The sequence below is a fragment of the Ovis aries genome, chromosome 2 (genome assembly GCF_016772045.2).
Source record: "Ovis aries strain OAR_USU_Benz2616 breed Rambouillet chromosome 2, ARS-UI_Ramb_v3.0, whole genome shotgun sequence".
Taxonomy (NCBI): domain Eukaryota; kingdom Metazoa; phylum Chordata; class Mammalia; order Artiodactyla; family Bovidae; genus Ovis; species Ovis aries.
Genome location: NC_056055.1, coordinates 40,231,671 through 40,249,420, shown reverse-complemented (window position 1 = coordinate 40,249,420; position 17,750 = coordinate 40,231,671). Strand labels below are relative to the sequence as shown.

At 42.5% G+C, this 17,750-nt stretch overlaps 1 protein-coding gene across 3 annotated transcripts in view; it reads left to right on the top strand.

Moving 5' to 3' along the window:
- Positions 1-17,037, top strand: part of DOCK5 (dedicator of cytokinesis 5) — a 276,297-nt gene extending 259,260 nt beyond the window's left edge. For 2 of the 3 annotated variants that reach the window (XM_060410889.1, XM_012118981.5), the window contains 7 exons: positions 3,134-3,217; positions 4,042-4,179; positions 7,039-7,205; positions 12,573-12,741; positions 13,397-13,535; positions 14,929-15,032; positions 15,991-17,037. In XM_060410889.1, coding sequence (XP_060266872.1) covers positions 3,134-3,217; positions 4,042-4,179; positions 7,039-7,205; positions 12,573-12,741; positions 13,397-13,535; positions 14,929-15,032; positions 15,991-16,095 — 906 coding nt within the window. In that variant the 3' untranslated portion in view covers positions 16,096-17,037. Of the gene's footprint in view, positions 1-3,133; positions 3,218-4,041; positions 4,180-7,038; positions 7,206-12,572; positions 12,742-13,396; positions 13,536-13,901; positions 14,421-14,928; positions 15,033-15,990 lie in introns of those variants that run through there. The other variant, XM_027964319.3, reaches the window with a different exon arrangement.
- Positions 17,038-17,750: the final 713 nt, after the last annotated feature.

Sequence of the window (17,750 nt, the reverse complement as noted above, 5' to 3'; positions counted from 1 at the left end):
GTCCCTGGCCTCTACCAGTGTACTTTCTAACTCCATGAATTTGACTGTTACAGGCATCTTCTGTAAGTGGAATCAAGCAGCATTTTTCTGTGCCTCCTTGTGCTGTGCTTCATCGCCCAGTCATGTCCAACTCTTGGCGACTCCATGGACTGTGGCCCATCAGGCTTCTCCGTCCATGAGAATTGTCCAGACAAGAATACTGGAGTGGGTTGCCATTTCCTTCTCCAGGATACCTTCCCAACCCAGGGACTGAACCTGGGTTTCCTGCATTGCAGGCAGATTCTTTACCATCTGAGCCACCAGGGAAGCCCTCATTGTTGTGACTATTATATAATTTTATATGAAGTTTATTCCAATATGACCACCTTCAAATTAAAATGAAAAGGGAACGGAAGTATATATAAACATTTATTTCAAGAACTTTTCAAAAATATTAGTTTACTTTTCATTAATATGTATGACTTTATATATTTCTCAGTATAAGAAAAGAGTAAATTCATGGATCACCTTGAGCTATTGCAGTCAGTTGGGAAATCCATCATTACCAGTTTGATACAGGTGACCTATTTTAGGGCAGCTCTTTAATCAGTGCCTTAGTCATTGGAACCCAGGAGCCATTTACTGTAATTTATCAGCCCTTTGTGGTGTGAGGCAGGACTCTGCTAGAAAAATTAATTTCAGAGCACTCTCCTCTGGTGATCTGTGACTCAACTGATGCTTTGGGAATTTTAGGGAGTATTATAGGTTAAAAAAAATTACCTTGTTTTTGGCTGTTCTGGGTCTTTGTCGCCGTGCAGGCTTTTCTCTAATTGCGGCAAGTGGGGGCTACTCTCTCGTTGGTGATTCTCGGGCTTCTTATTGCAGTGACTTCTCTTATCATGGAGGACGGGCTGTAGGACATGCACGCTTCGGTAGCTGGGGCCCATGGGCTCTAGAGCACAGGCTCGAGAGTTGTGGCTCACCGGCTAAGTCGTTCCCTGGCGTGTGGGATCTGAGCCATCAAGGAAGCCCCGAACTACACATTTTTTTAATTATTTATTTATTTGCCTTTGTCTGGTCTTAGCTGTGGCATGCAGGATCTTTTTAGTTGCAGCTTGCAGTTCCCTGACCAATGATGGAGATGGGGCTCCTTCTATTGGAAGCACAGAGTCTTAGCCACTGGACCACCAGGGAAGTCCCAAGTACATATATTTTGAAAGGTGGCTGAAGATTTAAGCAAATAGTTAAATACTTCATTAGATCAATAATCCCTCTAAATATGAGTCTGCTATAACAAGCTGCTCCGTAAATGTCCCGCTTCCTTTTTGTGATTCTTGGATTCCATACATTTATATTCTCTGTCGTATCCATTTCCTAGGGCTGCCATAACAAAATACCGCCAACAGATGGCTTAAAACAATAGGGATTGATTGCCTCGCAGTCTGAAAGCAAGGTGTCTGTAGCATCAGTTGCCTCTGAGGCATGTGAAGACGAGTCTGCTCCCTGCGTCTCTCCTGGCTTCTGTGGGCTACTGGCTTCCTTTGCTTTATTAAAACAATGTTATTTATTTTTGGCTGTCTTGAGTCTTTGTTGCTTCGAGGGCTTTTTCTCTGGTTGTGGAGAGCAGAGGCTGCTCTCTAGCCGTGGTGCATGCGCTTCTCATTGTGGCAGCTTCTCTTGTTGAGGTGAGTGGACTCCAGGGCTCATGGGCTTCCATAGTTGTAGCGCTAGTAAGGTCAGTAGTTGCAGCTCCTGTGTTCTGGAGCGGGGGCTCAGTAGTTGTGATGCATAAGCTTAGCTGCCTCGTAGCACGTGGACTCTTCACCAACCAGGGAGTGAACCCCTGTCCCCTGCACTGGCAGGCAGATTGTTAACCACAAGACCGCCAGGGAAGTCCTGCAGGCAACCTTTGGCATCCCTTGCCTTGTAGCTTACTGTCTTCTCCTTGTCCCTTCACGTGGTGTTCTGTCTGTGTATACGTATCTGTCTTCTCATGTCCCCTCCTTGTAAGAAAACCAGTTAGACACCAGTGTCTAAGGGTTCCTCCTACTCTAACATGACCTCATCTTGACTAACTACCTCTGCAGTTAGTCTGTGACCATATGAGGTCACATTCTGAGGTCCCAGGCTTAGGACTTCAACCTGTGCCTTGGGGGTGGGGACACAGTTCAACCAGTCAAGGAAAAAGTTTGCACTTACTCTCTTTTCCACAGAAAACGGGCTGACCTCTTTTATAACCGTATCCTATAGTTTTCGGACCTCTTGGATCTCATGTAATGGGGTGGTCTTTCTAAGGAGTGGAGGAGAAGAGTAAGGGGGAAATTGGAAGGTCTCTAAAAGCATTCTTAGAAATGATGGTTATGGTATAGGGAGGAAATAGATAACTCCAGTTTGGAACTCTGTTGGAGCATAAATGTTCACCACAGACTTTGATTTTTCTCCCCTGTTGAATTCTGTCTTTAACATGATCTTACATGTAACACTTACGTTTGTAGATTGAGTTTGGGTTTATTTCCTTATCATAGGGCCTTTACATCAGTGTTTATTGATGATGTCATGGGTGACGTAGTCTTGACATACCATAGTAAATGCAACCTGCATTTAATATTTTCAAAACCATTCCACATCTATAGTATTTCTCATGTTGTCCTTAAAAATAGCCTTTCAGATTGATGTGTAAAAGTCTTCAGGAATTGTGATACAGTCTGCAAGGCAGGAAAACCCTCAGCCACATCTTCAGCCTGTTAATTGTTCGCTCTTTTATAAATCTAGGCATGTAGTCTCATGAACAACTTTTTGATATTGTCGCTTGGTCTTTTCTTAGTTCTTTGGGGGACTTATTTTAATGAATGACATTCTCTGCTGGTGCTGTTGATTTGATGTGTATATGTAACTATGGTTAAGAATGTACTCTTGCTAGGAATTGCATGATTCTAGAAAGACTACAGAATACCCCATTCCTTTTTGAATTGTCCACTCTGGTGGTTTAAGGGCTATCCCAGGAATGGAATCTATGCTTACTTAATCATTCCTGGTTCACCAGAGAGAACAGAGGATGTGTTTCCCTCTTGCCATTTCCTTCCCCTTCCTTTCAGGGTCACATATACAGATAGGAGTGCATTCTAATCAATACTTGCCAATGCTCTCCTTTTAGGCATTTTTTACAGATAAGTACTTGCAGGAGCATCCTGAAGACCTGGAGAAGATTGAGCTGCTAAAGCGACTAATAGCATTGCAGGTACGTCCAGGGAAGGTGTGGCGGACAGCACTCCATGCTCCTTGGGTGGCTCCCTTGCATGATACTTACTCTCTAGGGCAGCGGTCCCCAGCCTTTTTGGCACCAGGGACCAGTTCTGTGGCAACAGCTTCTCCTCGGATCGGGGTTGGGAGTGATAGTTTTGGAATAACTCAAGCTCGTTGCGCTCATTGTGCGCTTTCCTCCTTTTATCAGCACCTCAGCTCCACCTCAGGCTTTCAGCCATTAGACCAGAGGTTGCAGACCCCTTGCTCTGGGGCATCCATCTACAAGTCCCCATTTAGGGTTCCTTTTTTATTTAAACTCTTAGAATCACAACCTATCTTATTTATTTGGCCAAGTGACACAGGAAGAGCATTTCATTAGACTGCAGTGTTGAGAGTGGTCTTCTTAGCAGGGAGATTAAACTCCCCCAATTGATTTACTGGCAAGTGTTTCCATCTGAGAATTGTTGGTCTCAGTGTCTGTCTCTCATTACCTCTGTAAACAGTGGGAGGAAATGCAATCATACATTTCAGTCCAAGGTGACACCTATCAGTTGCCCCAACCTAGAAAGGTCCCCAGGCTCATGTGGGTTTGCCTTGCTTGGTCCCCTGGTTACTTATGTCCTAGGTGTGTGAATGCCTCTGCATCTTTAGGGCATCTGGTTCCCAAGCCCTGTGCTAAGAAACAGCGTTTTCATTTGATCTGTTCTATATCCATCAGTTGACCTGTCTACCCTCACCGTCCGTCCACTCCCAGCCTTGAAGTCTGAATCATCTCTCTTCTTAAACCTCATCCCATTCCTCTCATGCGTTTTTCCCCAGATGCCTCTGCTGACAGAGGGGATCCGCATCCATGGGGAGAAGCTGACAGAGCAACTGAAGCCACTGCATGACCGGTTGTCTTCCTGCTTCCGGGAACTCAAGGAGAAAGTGGAAAAGCGCTATGGGGTCATAACACTGGTAGGCTTTGTCTCAACAGCCTATGAGCTTTTCTTATTCCTGACCTTTTTCTAGTCTCTTCTACTGTTTGTGATACTGGTCCTTTTCTCAGATGCCAAAATAGTCAAAGTAGATTAGGAATGGCTTGAAAGGACGGGGTGGGAGAGGGAGGGCTGGGTCAGAAAAGGCATGGTTTGCTCTTGATGACCTTCAACTGTTGTGTTGGAGAGTGGTTCTCAAACTTGAATGACCATCAGAACAACCTGGAAGGCTCATGAAGACACAGATTGCTGGGCCACGTTCCCTGGGATTTTCATGCACTTGGTCTGGGGTGAGGCCCAAGAACTGGCATTTCTAGCATGCGCCAGGTAGTGCTGTAGGACTAAGGACCACACTGTGGAAACCACGCTACTAGAAGCTGAAATTTCCTAATCCGAGACTGTACTTATTATTTGTGTCCTATCTAGCCCAACTCTTATAAATTTTCCTAATCTTTTTTTAATTTTATTTTTTGTTTTGGTAAAACGTTCACACCCTTTGCACCTTTGAAGAGGAGAAAGAATTGTGAGTTACCTGTGACAATGCATGTAGCTGATTTCATTATTTCTTTAAGGACAGTTGTAACATTTCTCACTCTGGCTGGTGGCTCAGTCAGTTAAGAATCCACCTGCAGTGCAGGAGGCCTGAGTTCTATCCCTGGGTTGGAAAAATCCCCTGGAGAAGGAAATAACCCATTCCAGTATTCTTCCTTGGGAAATCCCATAGACAGAGGAGGCTGGCGGGCTACAGTCCACAGGGTCGCAAAAGTCGGACACAACTTAGTGACTAAACCTAACATTTCTCACAGCTACAATTTTCTTTTTTTCCTTCCAAGAAATTAGGTGGAGGGGTACATGGGCCAACCTTTTCTCTCCTATAGTTGATGGTATGCTTGGTTCCATCTTCATTTAGCTGTCCTTTTTAACATAAATATATGCTGAGATCCAACCAGTCCATCCTAAAGGAGATCCATCTTGGGTGTTCATTGGAAGGACTGATGCTAAAGCTGAAACTCCAATACTTTGGCCACCTCATGAGAAGAGTTGACTCATTGGAAAAGACCCTGATGCTGGAAGGGATTGGGGGCAGGAGGAGAAGGGGACGACAGAGGATGAGATGGTTGGATGGCATCACCAACTCAATGGACGTGAGTTTGTGTGAACTTCAGGAGTTGGTGATGGACAGGGAGGCCTGGCGTGCTGCGATTCATGGGGTCACAAAGAGTCAGACACGGCTGAGTTACTGAACTAACTAACTATCTTCAAAAGTTGTATTCTTAAACTCCAGATTTTTAAAAATTCTCTTTCCTCAAATCATAGCTCTGAATTTCTATTCATGTGTTGCTGCTCCCCAATTCCCATGCCTCCATCTCCATTTCCTTTTTCTCCCAAGTGTCTTGATCCTCTCTCATAGTCATCCAAGTGTTTAGTCAGGCCTTCCTATAAATTTACCTCCTAACCTGCTGCCAGTTTTCTTTTAGGAACATTTTTCTTTTACACAAACTCCTAGATGGCAAAGACTTGGCTTTCACTCAGTGAATTCAGTTTTTATTTGACCTAGGTCAGTATTATGATTTGGATTTGATATGGTGGTCTATGGGGATAATCAGTCCTACCAGAGACATGTTTTATGACAGAAGATCCATGCTCCTTTACTTCCTAAGATTCACCAGGATAAGCTTTAGGTTTATAGTTTCAATCTGAAACTCTTCTGTTATTCCAGTACTTGTTTTTGTAAGTGCCCTCTTTCAGAAGCTAAGTTGAAGAAGCAGACAAAGGGTTTTGCTGTCCTATTGATGGATAATGAACATCTTGGTTTTTCCTTTCTCATGGGACTGGCAGAAGATTAGGGTGAATTTTTCTCTAGTCTTAGAAACAAGGCAAGTTTAACCTAAGTTGTCTCTATAACTAAGAATTTAAGGTAGTGGAGGAGGACTACACAGGGGGAGTGAGGGAGGAATGGATTGGGAGTTTGGGGTTAGCAGATGCATGCAAATTATTATATATAGAATGGATAAACAACCAGGACCTACTGTATAGCACAGGAAGCTATCCTCAATATCCTGTGATAAGCCATAATGGAAAAGAATATATATATATATATATAGTGTGTGTGTGTATAAACATATGATAAATATATATATATTTATCAGTTCACTCTCTCAGTTGTGTCTGACTCTTTGTGATCCCATGGACTGCAGCACGCCAGGCCTCCCTGTCCATCACCAACTCCCGGAGCCTGCTCAAACTCATGTCTATCAAGTCGGTGATGCCATCCAGCCATCTCATTCTCTGTCGTCCCCTTCTCCTCCTGCCTTCAGTCTTTCCCCGCGTTAGGGTCTTTTCCACTGAGTCAGTTCTTCGCATCAGGTGGCCAAAGTATTGGAGCTTTAGCTTCAGCGTCAGTCCTTCCAATGAATTTATATATATATATATATATATATATATATATCTGAATCACTTTGCTGTACATCAGAAGCTTAACAACATTGTAAATCAACTATACTTTAACAAAATAAATGTAGAGTTGTTAAATATACAGAAAATGAACTCACAACTTAAACTTTAAAATGTCAGGATGTTGTGATACACAATTACAAAATATCTCATTATATCATATTATAATAAGCAAAATAGTATGTCAATAAACTCTTTCCAACTACAGAAAAAGAATATAAGTATTTGTAGTATTTAACAGCCAATGAAGCGCAAGCACCAACCTGTCAGGATGGGGTCCCAGCACCGACACAGATGGGACTGGCCATTAACCAGTGGGAACTGCACCAGTTGCTAGGGGCTTAATTCCAGGCCAGCTAACCATGAGGGGTCGTGTCTCCTTCAGCCACCCAACTTGACCGACCGGAAGCAAAGCCGCACAGGATCTATGGTGGTCCCCTACATCATGTCATCCACACTGCGGAGATTGTCCATCACCTCAGTGGCTTCCTCTGTGATCTCCACCTCTTCTAACTCATCTGATAACGCTCCTTCCAGACCAGGATCTGATGGGTAAGGCTTTGATCTCTAATTGCCAAGAAGGATGGGTAAATCTTTCCTAATGTTTGCCTTTGGTCACCCAAATGAAACTTGGTCAATGTGGATGTGTCATCTGCATAGGAAAATAACTCACAGTACCTGGGTTATTAGTTTTGGGATCTGTCTTATCATCTTCCTCGTGAGAAATATCATTATCTACATGATAGTAACAACAGTTATGAAAAATAGAAAAAAAAAATCACCCATAATCCTGTCACACCCTATCACCCACCCAGTCATATCCTAGTTTGTCTCACAATAATTTCTAGTTATTGCTTGCCTTTTGTTTTTCATTATTTCAATTAAATTTTTTTTGGCTGGACCAGGTGGCATATGGGATCTCAGCTCCCTGCCCAGGGATTGAACCTGGGCCATGACTGTGAAAGCTGGGAATCCTGACTGGAGGATTAGGCCACTGGAGAAATCCTTCAGCATTTCAGTTTTTAAAAATAACTTTAAAATGTATTTCATGAATAGGAACTATATGAAATTTGAAAGGTATGAAAGGGTATATCATGAAAAAAATCTCCCATCAGTCCCAGACTCCCAGCTTATTAGTACCACTCTGCAGAGGCCAGTGATACTGTCTTCAGGTTTTGTTCTGTTTTTTTTTGGCTGCGCTGCTGGCCGTGTGGCTCTTTAGTTCCCCGACCAGGGATTGAACTCATGTCCCCTGCGTTGGAAGCTTGGAGTCCCAAGCACTGGACCACCAGGGAAGTGCCCCAGGTTCTGTTCTTGGTGCCTTTCCAGCAGCTTTTTATCTGTACAGAAGCAGTTCCTAAATATATATCCTTTCCCACATGTTTTTGATTTATAAATGGTGGTATATAATACTCTCTCTGCCTTGCTTTTTTCACTTACTAGATCTGGAAGTCATTCCATTTCAGAACAAAGAGAGCCTCCTCTTCTCTTTGAGGTTAGATATCTCATGATACACCTATACATTCCATCATTGTTTCCTGATGGACATTTGATTGATTTAAGCCTTTCACTACCACAGTAGTGACAGCAATGAATCATCTTCACTATATTTTACTTTGGGGGTGGGATGAACTGGGAGACTGGGATTGACATATACACGTTATTGATGCTCCGTATAAAACAGATAGCTAATGAGAATCTACCGAATAGCACGGGGAACTCTACTCAGTGCTCCATGGTCAGCTAGTCGGGAAGGAAATCCGAAAAGGGGGATATATGTACACCTTTAGCTGATTCACTTTGCTGTACAGCAGAAACTTAACACAACATTGTAAAGCAACTATATCCAATAAAAATTAATTTTAAAAAAGAATGGAAAAAATTACTTTGTAAATATTTAATTATATCAATATAAGAAAAAGTCAAGAAGTGAAATTAGTCTGTTAAACATATTTAGCTGAAGTTCTCAAAACTGTTCCTAAAATGACTTTCACAGAGATTATAACCATTTATAGTCCCACCAGCAATATGCAAGGGTGTCTGGCCACTCACACTTTGCCACCAAATTGTGTATCATCAGGCCTTTTAATTTTTGCCAGTCTGATAGGTGGAAAATGTTTTCTTGGCATCGGGATTTTGTTTGGTTGCACTTGTGGTTGTCTTTTTCTTGTATGAAGTTGAGCATTTTTTCATTTGTTTAGTAGCTTGTATATATTTTATTTTCTGTGAACTATGGTCACACATGAACATTTTTCTGTTGGATTCTGGCCCTTTGTATTGAGATGAAATATTCCCCCAATTTTTCCTTTGTCTTTTGACTTTGCTTCTAAATTTTTATTTACTTGCACTGATTTTTGTTTAAATGCAGTCAAATACATTAATACTTAATTTTATGACTTCTGGATTTTATATCATGGTTAGAGTCCTTCCTTACTGTAAGACTATGAAAAACTAATTTTACAGTTTCACTATTTATAATAAAATCTATGATTCCTTTAAACTTACTCTACTATAAGGTATGAAGTAGAGAGCCAATTTTTTTCCATGCTTGGCTCGCCTATAAAGTTAAGTGAGCAAACCATCTTTTCTCTACTGATTTGAAATGTCCTCCTTATTTGAAAAAAAAAAAAAAATCAAATTCTAGTATGTTCTTTAGTTTATTCATGGACTTTCCCACCATTTCTTAGACCTACCTATATGGTTCATGCACTTCTGCTAATTCAGTCTTACTTACTGTAGATCTTAAAGGGTTTTAAGTGTCTAATAGCTTTTTTCAGAATTTGCCTGGCTAGTTTTACTCAGTGCTTGTTTTTGGATTAACTTTTCTAGAATCCTGTTATTATTTTTATTGGGATATGTTAAATTTATCAATTGAGTTTATGGCTTTTTGATATTCAACCTTCCTTACCAGAAACATGGAGTGCCTTTCCATATGATCAAACTTAAAATATTTTAAAGGCGTGAATTTATAATTGTATTCAAATAGAAAAGCATTGCACGTACCATTTTGTGACCTACTGCTTAATTTTATATAAATGATGAATACTTAACATCACTGTGAATTTTAATGTTGACTCTAAGTTAAATCTTTTGACTTAAAACTTAATTTATAATCTTTTAATTTCATGCTATAATAGCCATACCACAAAAATAACCTGTTCAAATGGTCTTCTACCTGGAAATTAAATGTTTTTTATTTCTTAAATTATTTATCCATCCTTTTACATTGACATAGTTATCTTTACATAGGTGCAGATTAGCACATGGATAGAGTTTGGTAATTTGCTTTTTCCTCTTTGTCTTTTTATTATAAGCACTATTCATGCTGCTATATAATTTTTTTTCATCATTTTTGATGGCTGTTTATCACTGTAGCATATGAATGTGCCATAATGAGTTCTTCTCCCTATAATGGGACGTTTTAGCTGTGTCACTCTAAACAGATAATCATAAAAGTTCATTATAAATTTAATATAAAAGCATTTAGGTTGTATCAATATAAAATGCATTTATATTATTAGTAGCATGTATTTGTGTATATTTAGCTTTACGCTCACTTAAGATATATTCTCATATCATTTCTAAGCCTTTTGGTTAACATGGAGTATAGGATGTACTTCCAAAAGCATGTATGACCTATTCAGGAGAGGTTTTTTTTTTTTTTTTAATTTTTATTGGAGAATAGTTAATTTACAATGCTGTATTAGTTTCAGGTGGACAACAAAGTGATTCAATTTTACATATACATGAATTCAGTCTTTTTTAGATTCTTTCTAATTCTTACTGTATTATCACAAATACTAATATGCAATGCCATATGAAATATATGAGTGGCTATATCATTTTTCATAATATATTCACTTACATTAGGTATTGATTATTTTTAATCTTGTAAATTCCTAAAGATTAAACAATACCTGGTTTGCTTTTCTCTTTTATGGTTTCCGTCATGCTGTTAAAGAGATAATACTTACTTTGTGGAAGGGCTTTCCTGGTGGCTCAGATGGTAAAGAATCTGTATGCAGTGTGGGAGACCTGGGTTCAATCCCTGGGTTGGGAATATCTCCTGGAGAAGGGCATGAAAATCCATTCCAGTATTCTTGCCTGGAGAATCCCCATGGAAAGAGGAACCTGGAGGGCTACAGTCCATGGGGTCACAAAGAGTCATGTAGAAGTTCTGTTCTCTTCACTAAGACTCTTTTCTTAATTGAACTCTGGCCCATTAAAAAAAATTTTTTTTTCAAGTAGCTGTTGAGAACCAGAGACCCCCTAATTGCTATCCATTAGGGCAGTAAACAGAGCAGATGACTGGGGTCCTCTTCTTGCTGTGACCCCAGGCAAGGTGGGTTATTGCTCTTGCCCGCATTTGCCCAATGAATAAGAAGACATCATTGAACTTCCCTGTCAGTCCAGAGGTTAAGACTCTGTGCCTCCAATACAGCGGATGTGGGTTTGATCCCTGGTCAGAGAACTAGATCTCACATGCTACACAGGGTGGCCAAAAAAAAATTTTTTTTAATTAAAACAATGCTTACTATTTTCCCCTTTATAACTTTATATTTTTTCCCTTTATAAATATGCAGTTTAGGGAGAGATATTTCAAAATATCTCTAGACTCTCTTGTTTCTCATCAAATTCTTCCCCTCTGTATGTTAGCATCTAATCATGATTCTTACTATGGCATTTAAAATTTGTCAGTGTAATTAAAAAAAATTTTTTTTGAGCAGTTCTCCTATATGCTGGGGCTTCCCAGGTGGCACAGTGGTAAAGAATCAAAAAAGACAAAAAAGACACAGAGTCGACCTCTGGGTCGGGAAGATCCCCTGGAGAAGGAAATGGCAAAACCACTCCAGTTTCTTGCCTGGGAAATTCCATGGACAGAGGAGCCTGGTGGGCTACAGTCCATGGGGTCACCAGGAGTTGGACATTCTGAGCATGCATGCACCTATTTGCTAGGTACTGTTGTAACTATTTTGTAATAACCCTTTGAAAATGAAAGAAGTATTAGTTGCTCAGTTGTGTCTGACCCTTTGAGACCCCATGGACTGTAGCCCACCAGGCTTCTCTGTCCATGGCATTCTCTAGGCAGGAATACTGGAGTGGGTTAGCCATTGCCTTCTCTAGGGGATCTTCCCAACGCAGGGGTCAAACCTGTGTCTCCCACTCTGCAGGCAGATTCTTTACTGTCTAAGCCACCAGGGAAGCCCTAATAACCTTATGAGATAGATATTATTATTATCCCCATTTTTACAGATAAGGAAACTGAGGTATGAAAAAATTATCTGCCCAAGATCACCCAGCAAGTAAATGTAGGTAAGATTTGAATGCAGGCTGTAGGGCTCCAGGACTTGTGCTCTTATCCACTATATAATGCTGCCTGTTCATCTTTTACTCCCTTTACTTATAAGTTTAGGTAAGATCTTATCTTCCTAGCATAAGATAAATATTCACTAGTATGTTCTTGACGTGCTTGGATGGCCTCATTTCTGTACTTAGACCTTGAGATGTTCATTTGGCAGTTGGAAGTTGGATTTAGAACCTGAGAAGGAAGCCACAGGTTAAAGTGCTGTTGAAAAGTCGTATCCTCTGGTTTTTGGGCATCAGTTTTCACTATCAGGTGATCAGTATTTTCTGACTTTGTCCTTGTTTGTAGCTGACAGTTCAGTCTTTTGTTTTGCTTTGTTTTTTTACATGTAGTTGATTTATAATGTTGTGTTAATTTCTACTGTATTGCAAAGTGACTTGGTTATACATCATATATATTCTTTTTCATAGTCTTTTCCATCATGGTTTATCACAGGATACTGAATAGAGTTTCCTGTGCTGTAAAACAGGACCTTGTTGTTTATCCAGCCTCTTTTACTAGTTTGCATCCACTCATGCCAGCCTCCCAATCCTTTCCTCCCCAATCCCTGATAGGTCCGTCCTGGAGCCACTATTGGAGCGCAGGGCCTCGTCAGGGGCCAGAGTGGAAGATCTGTCCCTCAAGGAGGAGAGCGAGACTCGGATGAGCAAGTTCAAGATTAAAGACTGGAGTCTGAGCAAGTCCCAGGCCACCACAGAGAAAGTGCCAGAACCTGATCTGATGGTAAAAACAAAAAACCCAAAACAAGATGACTGTAAGTTTTCCGCCATGTCCCCTGTAGGCAGGCTTTTCACCATTGACATCATAACTGTGAGTGACTAGGCTGAAGCCTGTCATGCTGTCTCAGGACACAGCAGCCTGGGGATGGGCTCAGATCTCAGATGGTGCTAAGAAAACCAGGTACAGAGATCTAACTTTCTAAATCAATAACGACACAAGATCTACCCTCAGTGAAAATATGTGGATTGACGCTTAGGGTTGTGGTTCTCCCCACCATGTTCCATGAGCCCATCCAAACATTGTCATTTCCCTTCTTTTAGTTTAAAAAAAAAAAAAAAGTACTTTTTCTTCCATAAGCCACATCATGTTGTTAAATGTGGTGGGACCAGATATCCCTGAGAATCAGGGTGGCTCATCTCCAAACTAAATGACGCAGCCCATTGGCTAGTCAGAAGATAGTCTGTGGACCAGGGATTCCCTATTTGTGTCTTCACCCTCGTACCTTCCACGTTCTAGTGCGGTAAATGTACAGAGGGCTCCTGGAATTTTGCCCCTTAACAAGATTCTGCTCTGCAGACAGGGTTGTTTAAGGAGTATTGATGAGTTCGACCCTCCTCACTGTGACAGTGTGTTCTTTGTTTCCCCCACCCCCCACTAGAGCCCAGCCAAGAAATCACAGAGACCCAAGAGTCTCCAGCTGTCGGACAATCGGCTGACACCAGTTCCTGGCGCTTCACCTCCACAGTCAACACCCCTGAGCCCACCCCAACTCACTCCTAAAGCGACCAGGGCCCTGAGTAAGTTGACCTGTAGAGACCCCTTATAGTCATTTCACTAGGTGATGGAGTATGTTTATGAATCTGGGCCATTTTTAATCAAAATAGCCACAAGGGGTCTGAGATGATAGTCAAGTTGGTTCAGTTTGGTGGTCACGGGTGTCATTCAGTTAGATTAGTGTTTGGCCAGAGTCCTTAGGTTGCTAAGACTCATTGAACTTTTCTGTACAGGGAGCCGTGGGGCTTTCCTAGTGGCCCAATGGTAAAGAATCCGCCTGCCAGTATAGGAGACACAGGTTCAATCCCTGGGTGGGGAGTAGGAATCCAGGTAGGAACTCCAGTTTAATCCCTGGAGTAAGAAATGGCAACCCACTCCACCCATTCTAGCCTGGAAAATCCCATGAATGGAGAATCCTGGCGGACTACAGCTTCTGTGATCATAAAGAGTCGGACATGACTTAGCAGCAGTACCGGGAGCACCACAGGGTTTCACTGCCCGTTTTCCAATGCTGTTGGTGTAAATGAGATCGACTGGACTAGGACTAGATAGGAGGTAATTTAGGAACGGTTGGCCAAGTCGCCACGTGCTTTATGTGGAGAAGGGTCCAAAAGGATAAGAAATAGACAAATTACACTCAGGTTTGGGGAGTCAGCAGTACACAAGTCCTGAGATGAAGTACAAGGACACTTAACACAAAGGAGCAGTGGAAGAATAGATCATCACCCCAAACAGGAGACTGTAGTCAGCCAACGTCTGAGTTAATCAGGCACAGTTTCCTGGAGGAAGTAGATATTGCACTCTTTAAATCAAGGGTATGTAAGTTCCAGGATCTCATGCCTGATGATCTGAGATGGAGCTGATGGAATAATAATAGACATAAAGTGCATAATAAATGTAATGTGCTTGAATCATCCTGAACCCTTCCCCACACCACCACCGCCACCGCCACCACGGTCCGTGGAAAAGTTGTCTGCCATGAAACCAGTCCCTAGTGCCAAAAAGGTTGGGGACTGCTGCTTTAAATGATAAAATTGTAATAGTCCAATATAACCAGTATTTATTAACTACCTAGTTTGTGATAGATGTTTTTTTCTAAGAACTTGGGATATATCAGAGAACAGAGTAGTACCCTAAGTTCTAGAAAATATTCTCATCTTCAGTGTAATAGTGACACCGTTTAACAAAACATGAAATTTTTACATAAGAATTTCTCATGACGCCTTCTGGTGAAGGAAGGGTGCTACATGTGTCCCAGCGGGTAAGAGGTCTTCATTCTGTCCACAAAAACCGTAGAATGTGACCTTAGCGATTTGATTGACCAGGTGGTTTAGGGTGGCAGTGTCCAGCGGAAGTGCCATGAGATTCCTCGGTGAGTTCATCTCTCTGCCTTCATCTACTTTGTGTCATTTCCAGGCTCCCCATCATTGCAGACAGAGGGACCGACTACGGCTAATGCCCCACCACCCCCTCCCCCCAAAAGCAAGCCCTATGAGAGCAGCCAGAGGAACTCCACAGAGGTAGGAAGGTGGCAGTGGACACTGGGGCCGGCGAGCACCCACACTCATGGGAATGTAACCTTGGATTTCCCCAGGTTTTTGATAGGCAGGTTGTCCCATTGATTTGCCACTCTGATCAGTTTTTGATTCATTCCTGAAACGATGAAAGAGAGAGTTTTCAATGGGAAGGAAGAAGATGCTGTCTGACCTTTCATTGGATTGAAGGGCCCTCACCCTGGGTCCAGGGGAGGGAAATAAGCCAGGAGTTCTGACTCATACCTGAGTGAATGAGGGATAGTCATTCTGGAAGGGCCTCCAGTGGTTTCCTTTATTCATTCAATACATATTTACTGAGCCCTTACTATATATATGGGCTTCCCAGGTGGCGCTAGTGGTAAAGAATATGCCTGGCAATGCAGGAGACACAAGAGATGCCAGTTTGGTTGCTGGGTCGGAAAGATCCCCTGGAGTAGGAAATAGCACCTCACTCTAGTTCTCTTGCCTGGAGAATCCCATGGACAGAGGATCCTGGTGGGCTACAGTCCATGGGGCTGCAAAGCATTGTACATGGCTGAACATATAGTAATGCTATTTGGGGGAGGCTTCCTTGGTCGCTAAGATGGTAAAGAATCTGCTTGCAATGCAGAAGACCTGGGTTCGATTCCTGGGTCAGGAAGACCCCCTAGAGAAGGGAATGGCACCCCATACCACTATTCTTGGCTGGAGAATTCCATGGGCAGAGGAACCTGGCAGGCTACAGTCCATTGGGTCACAGAGTTGCACACGACTGAGCAACACACACACAAAAGGGAAAAGGGGGAGATTAAATTAGTCAGGTCTCTAAAATTTTGCCTTGCAAAGGCTGTGTAGATAAACTCAGGTCACTTTTAAGCTAACACTGAATGTTGGAAATGTGGAGAAGGCAAAATTGGAAAGAAAGGGAAGACTCATGTCTCCTTTTGTGTATCCACCCCAACAGATTGCACCCCCACTGCCTGTCCGAAGAGAAGCCATAGTCCCACCCCCTCCACCTCCAAAAGTACGGAAATCCGGCATCCTTTCTTTTGAGCCTGGATCCCAGTAAGGATCTTATCCTCTCTCTGGAGCTCTGAGCACCTGGACCACGGATGCCTGGGAATTGGCCTTGGAGAAGCAGGGTCCTCATTGCCCGGGGTCCCTACTGGCCTCCTTTCCTGATCTGGAACTGAGGTTCACCAGCTGAACACTGGTTTCGTCTTTTCAAAAGCCTCTTTTTGATCCATGCCTGAGGCCCTGCCATTTCTCCTCCAACCCATGTGGAATTCCATAGTTGGCCACTTCCTGTGTTTCTCCCTCACCGCTATTACATTTCAGCCTCCAGCACAGGACCGCCAGGGTCTCCAGGAGCCTGGATAAGTTCTTCGTTGGTGCTGGTGGTGGGAAAATCCTCACAAACCTACTCCTTAGAGGAATTTCCTGCTTTGCTTCTGAAAAGCTGTACTTAAGACATTGTTTTCTCATGGACACACCCTGTGATATAACCTATTGGAAGAGACCAACATCAAGTACTTTGGTAGCCAAAATTATCTATCTTTCTGAGGTTTCCCTGTGGGGTGGTTGTTTTTTTTTTTTTTTTTGGTGGGAAAGAACATCTTTTTCATGGAGATTGGCTGCTTTCAAGTAGGAATGGCTATCATTGTTGAAAGAACGTGGACTCAACCGTGAGCCCTGAACGCCTCTGTTTCCCGCACCCCCACCCCAACCCACCTAAACTGCCCCCCTCCACCTTCCCAGGAGTTCCCCACACTCCCGACTAACGGTCCTCTCTGCACGGCAGTCACCTCTTCCTACCACAGACTCCCAAGGCTCTGACTTTTGCACAGTTTCTTCTATTACCTCGGAGCTCAGATCACTGGATATAAGGGACTTAGAAGCCTGGATTGAACTGCTTTGCTTCGAGATCTCATTGGAATGGTTTGGTGGCCCCCCATCTGCAACCTGATTTTATCCTGAAGAATACAGTGCAATATCTCTTGTTGATTATTTATTCCTTCTTGATTGTTGAATTGATTTGATGATGTGTTCACGGTACCCTCATCAGTCCTCTTTTCAGAAGAAAAAGTAGGGTGATTCAGAGGATCAAATATTATCAGCAGATACGTAAACAGCCACACAGAACTACAGACCTTTTGAGCTCGAAGGCCCTTAAAAGTCCTACAACACCCACCCACCCCCATTTTGTAGATAAGGAAATTGAGGTTAAAGACAGAAAATCCTACTATAGACTCTTCCTAATAGCCCAGCTTGCTCATTGAGTTTATACCTAGATAACATCTCTAGAAGACAACCCTGATGAATTCTTCAGTCCCTACCCCTAGCTGGAAAAACAGGGGAAATGTCCGAGATAATTTCTGTACTACTTAGCTTTTTATGGCAAAAGAGAGAACATTTAGAGTATGGATGCCCTGGGTCAGCCTGTGGGTGTGCTCACCAGGGACTCTTCCATAGCCTGGCCAGGTCACCTTGCCTTTGAGGTCCAGAAGAGGTGGGGGGTTTCCCAGATGGCTCAGTAGTAAAAGAATCTGCCTGCCAATGTAGGAGACACAGGAGATTTGGGTTCAATCCCTGGGTCAGGAAGATTCTGTGGAGAAGGAAAGGGCAACCCGCTTCACTAACCTTGCCTGGAGAATCCCATGGACAGAGGATCCTGGCAGCTATAGCCCTTAGGAATCGGACACAACTGAGGGACTGAACACACAC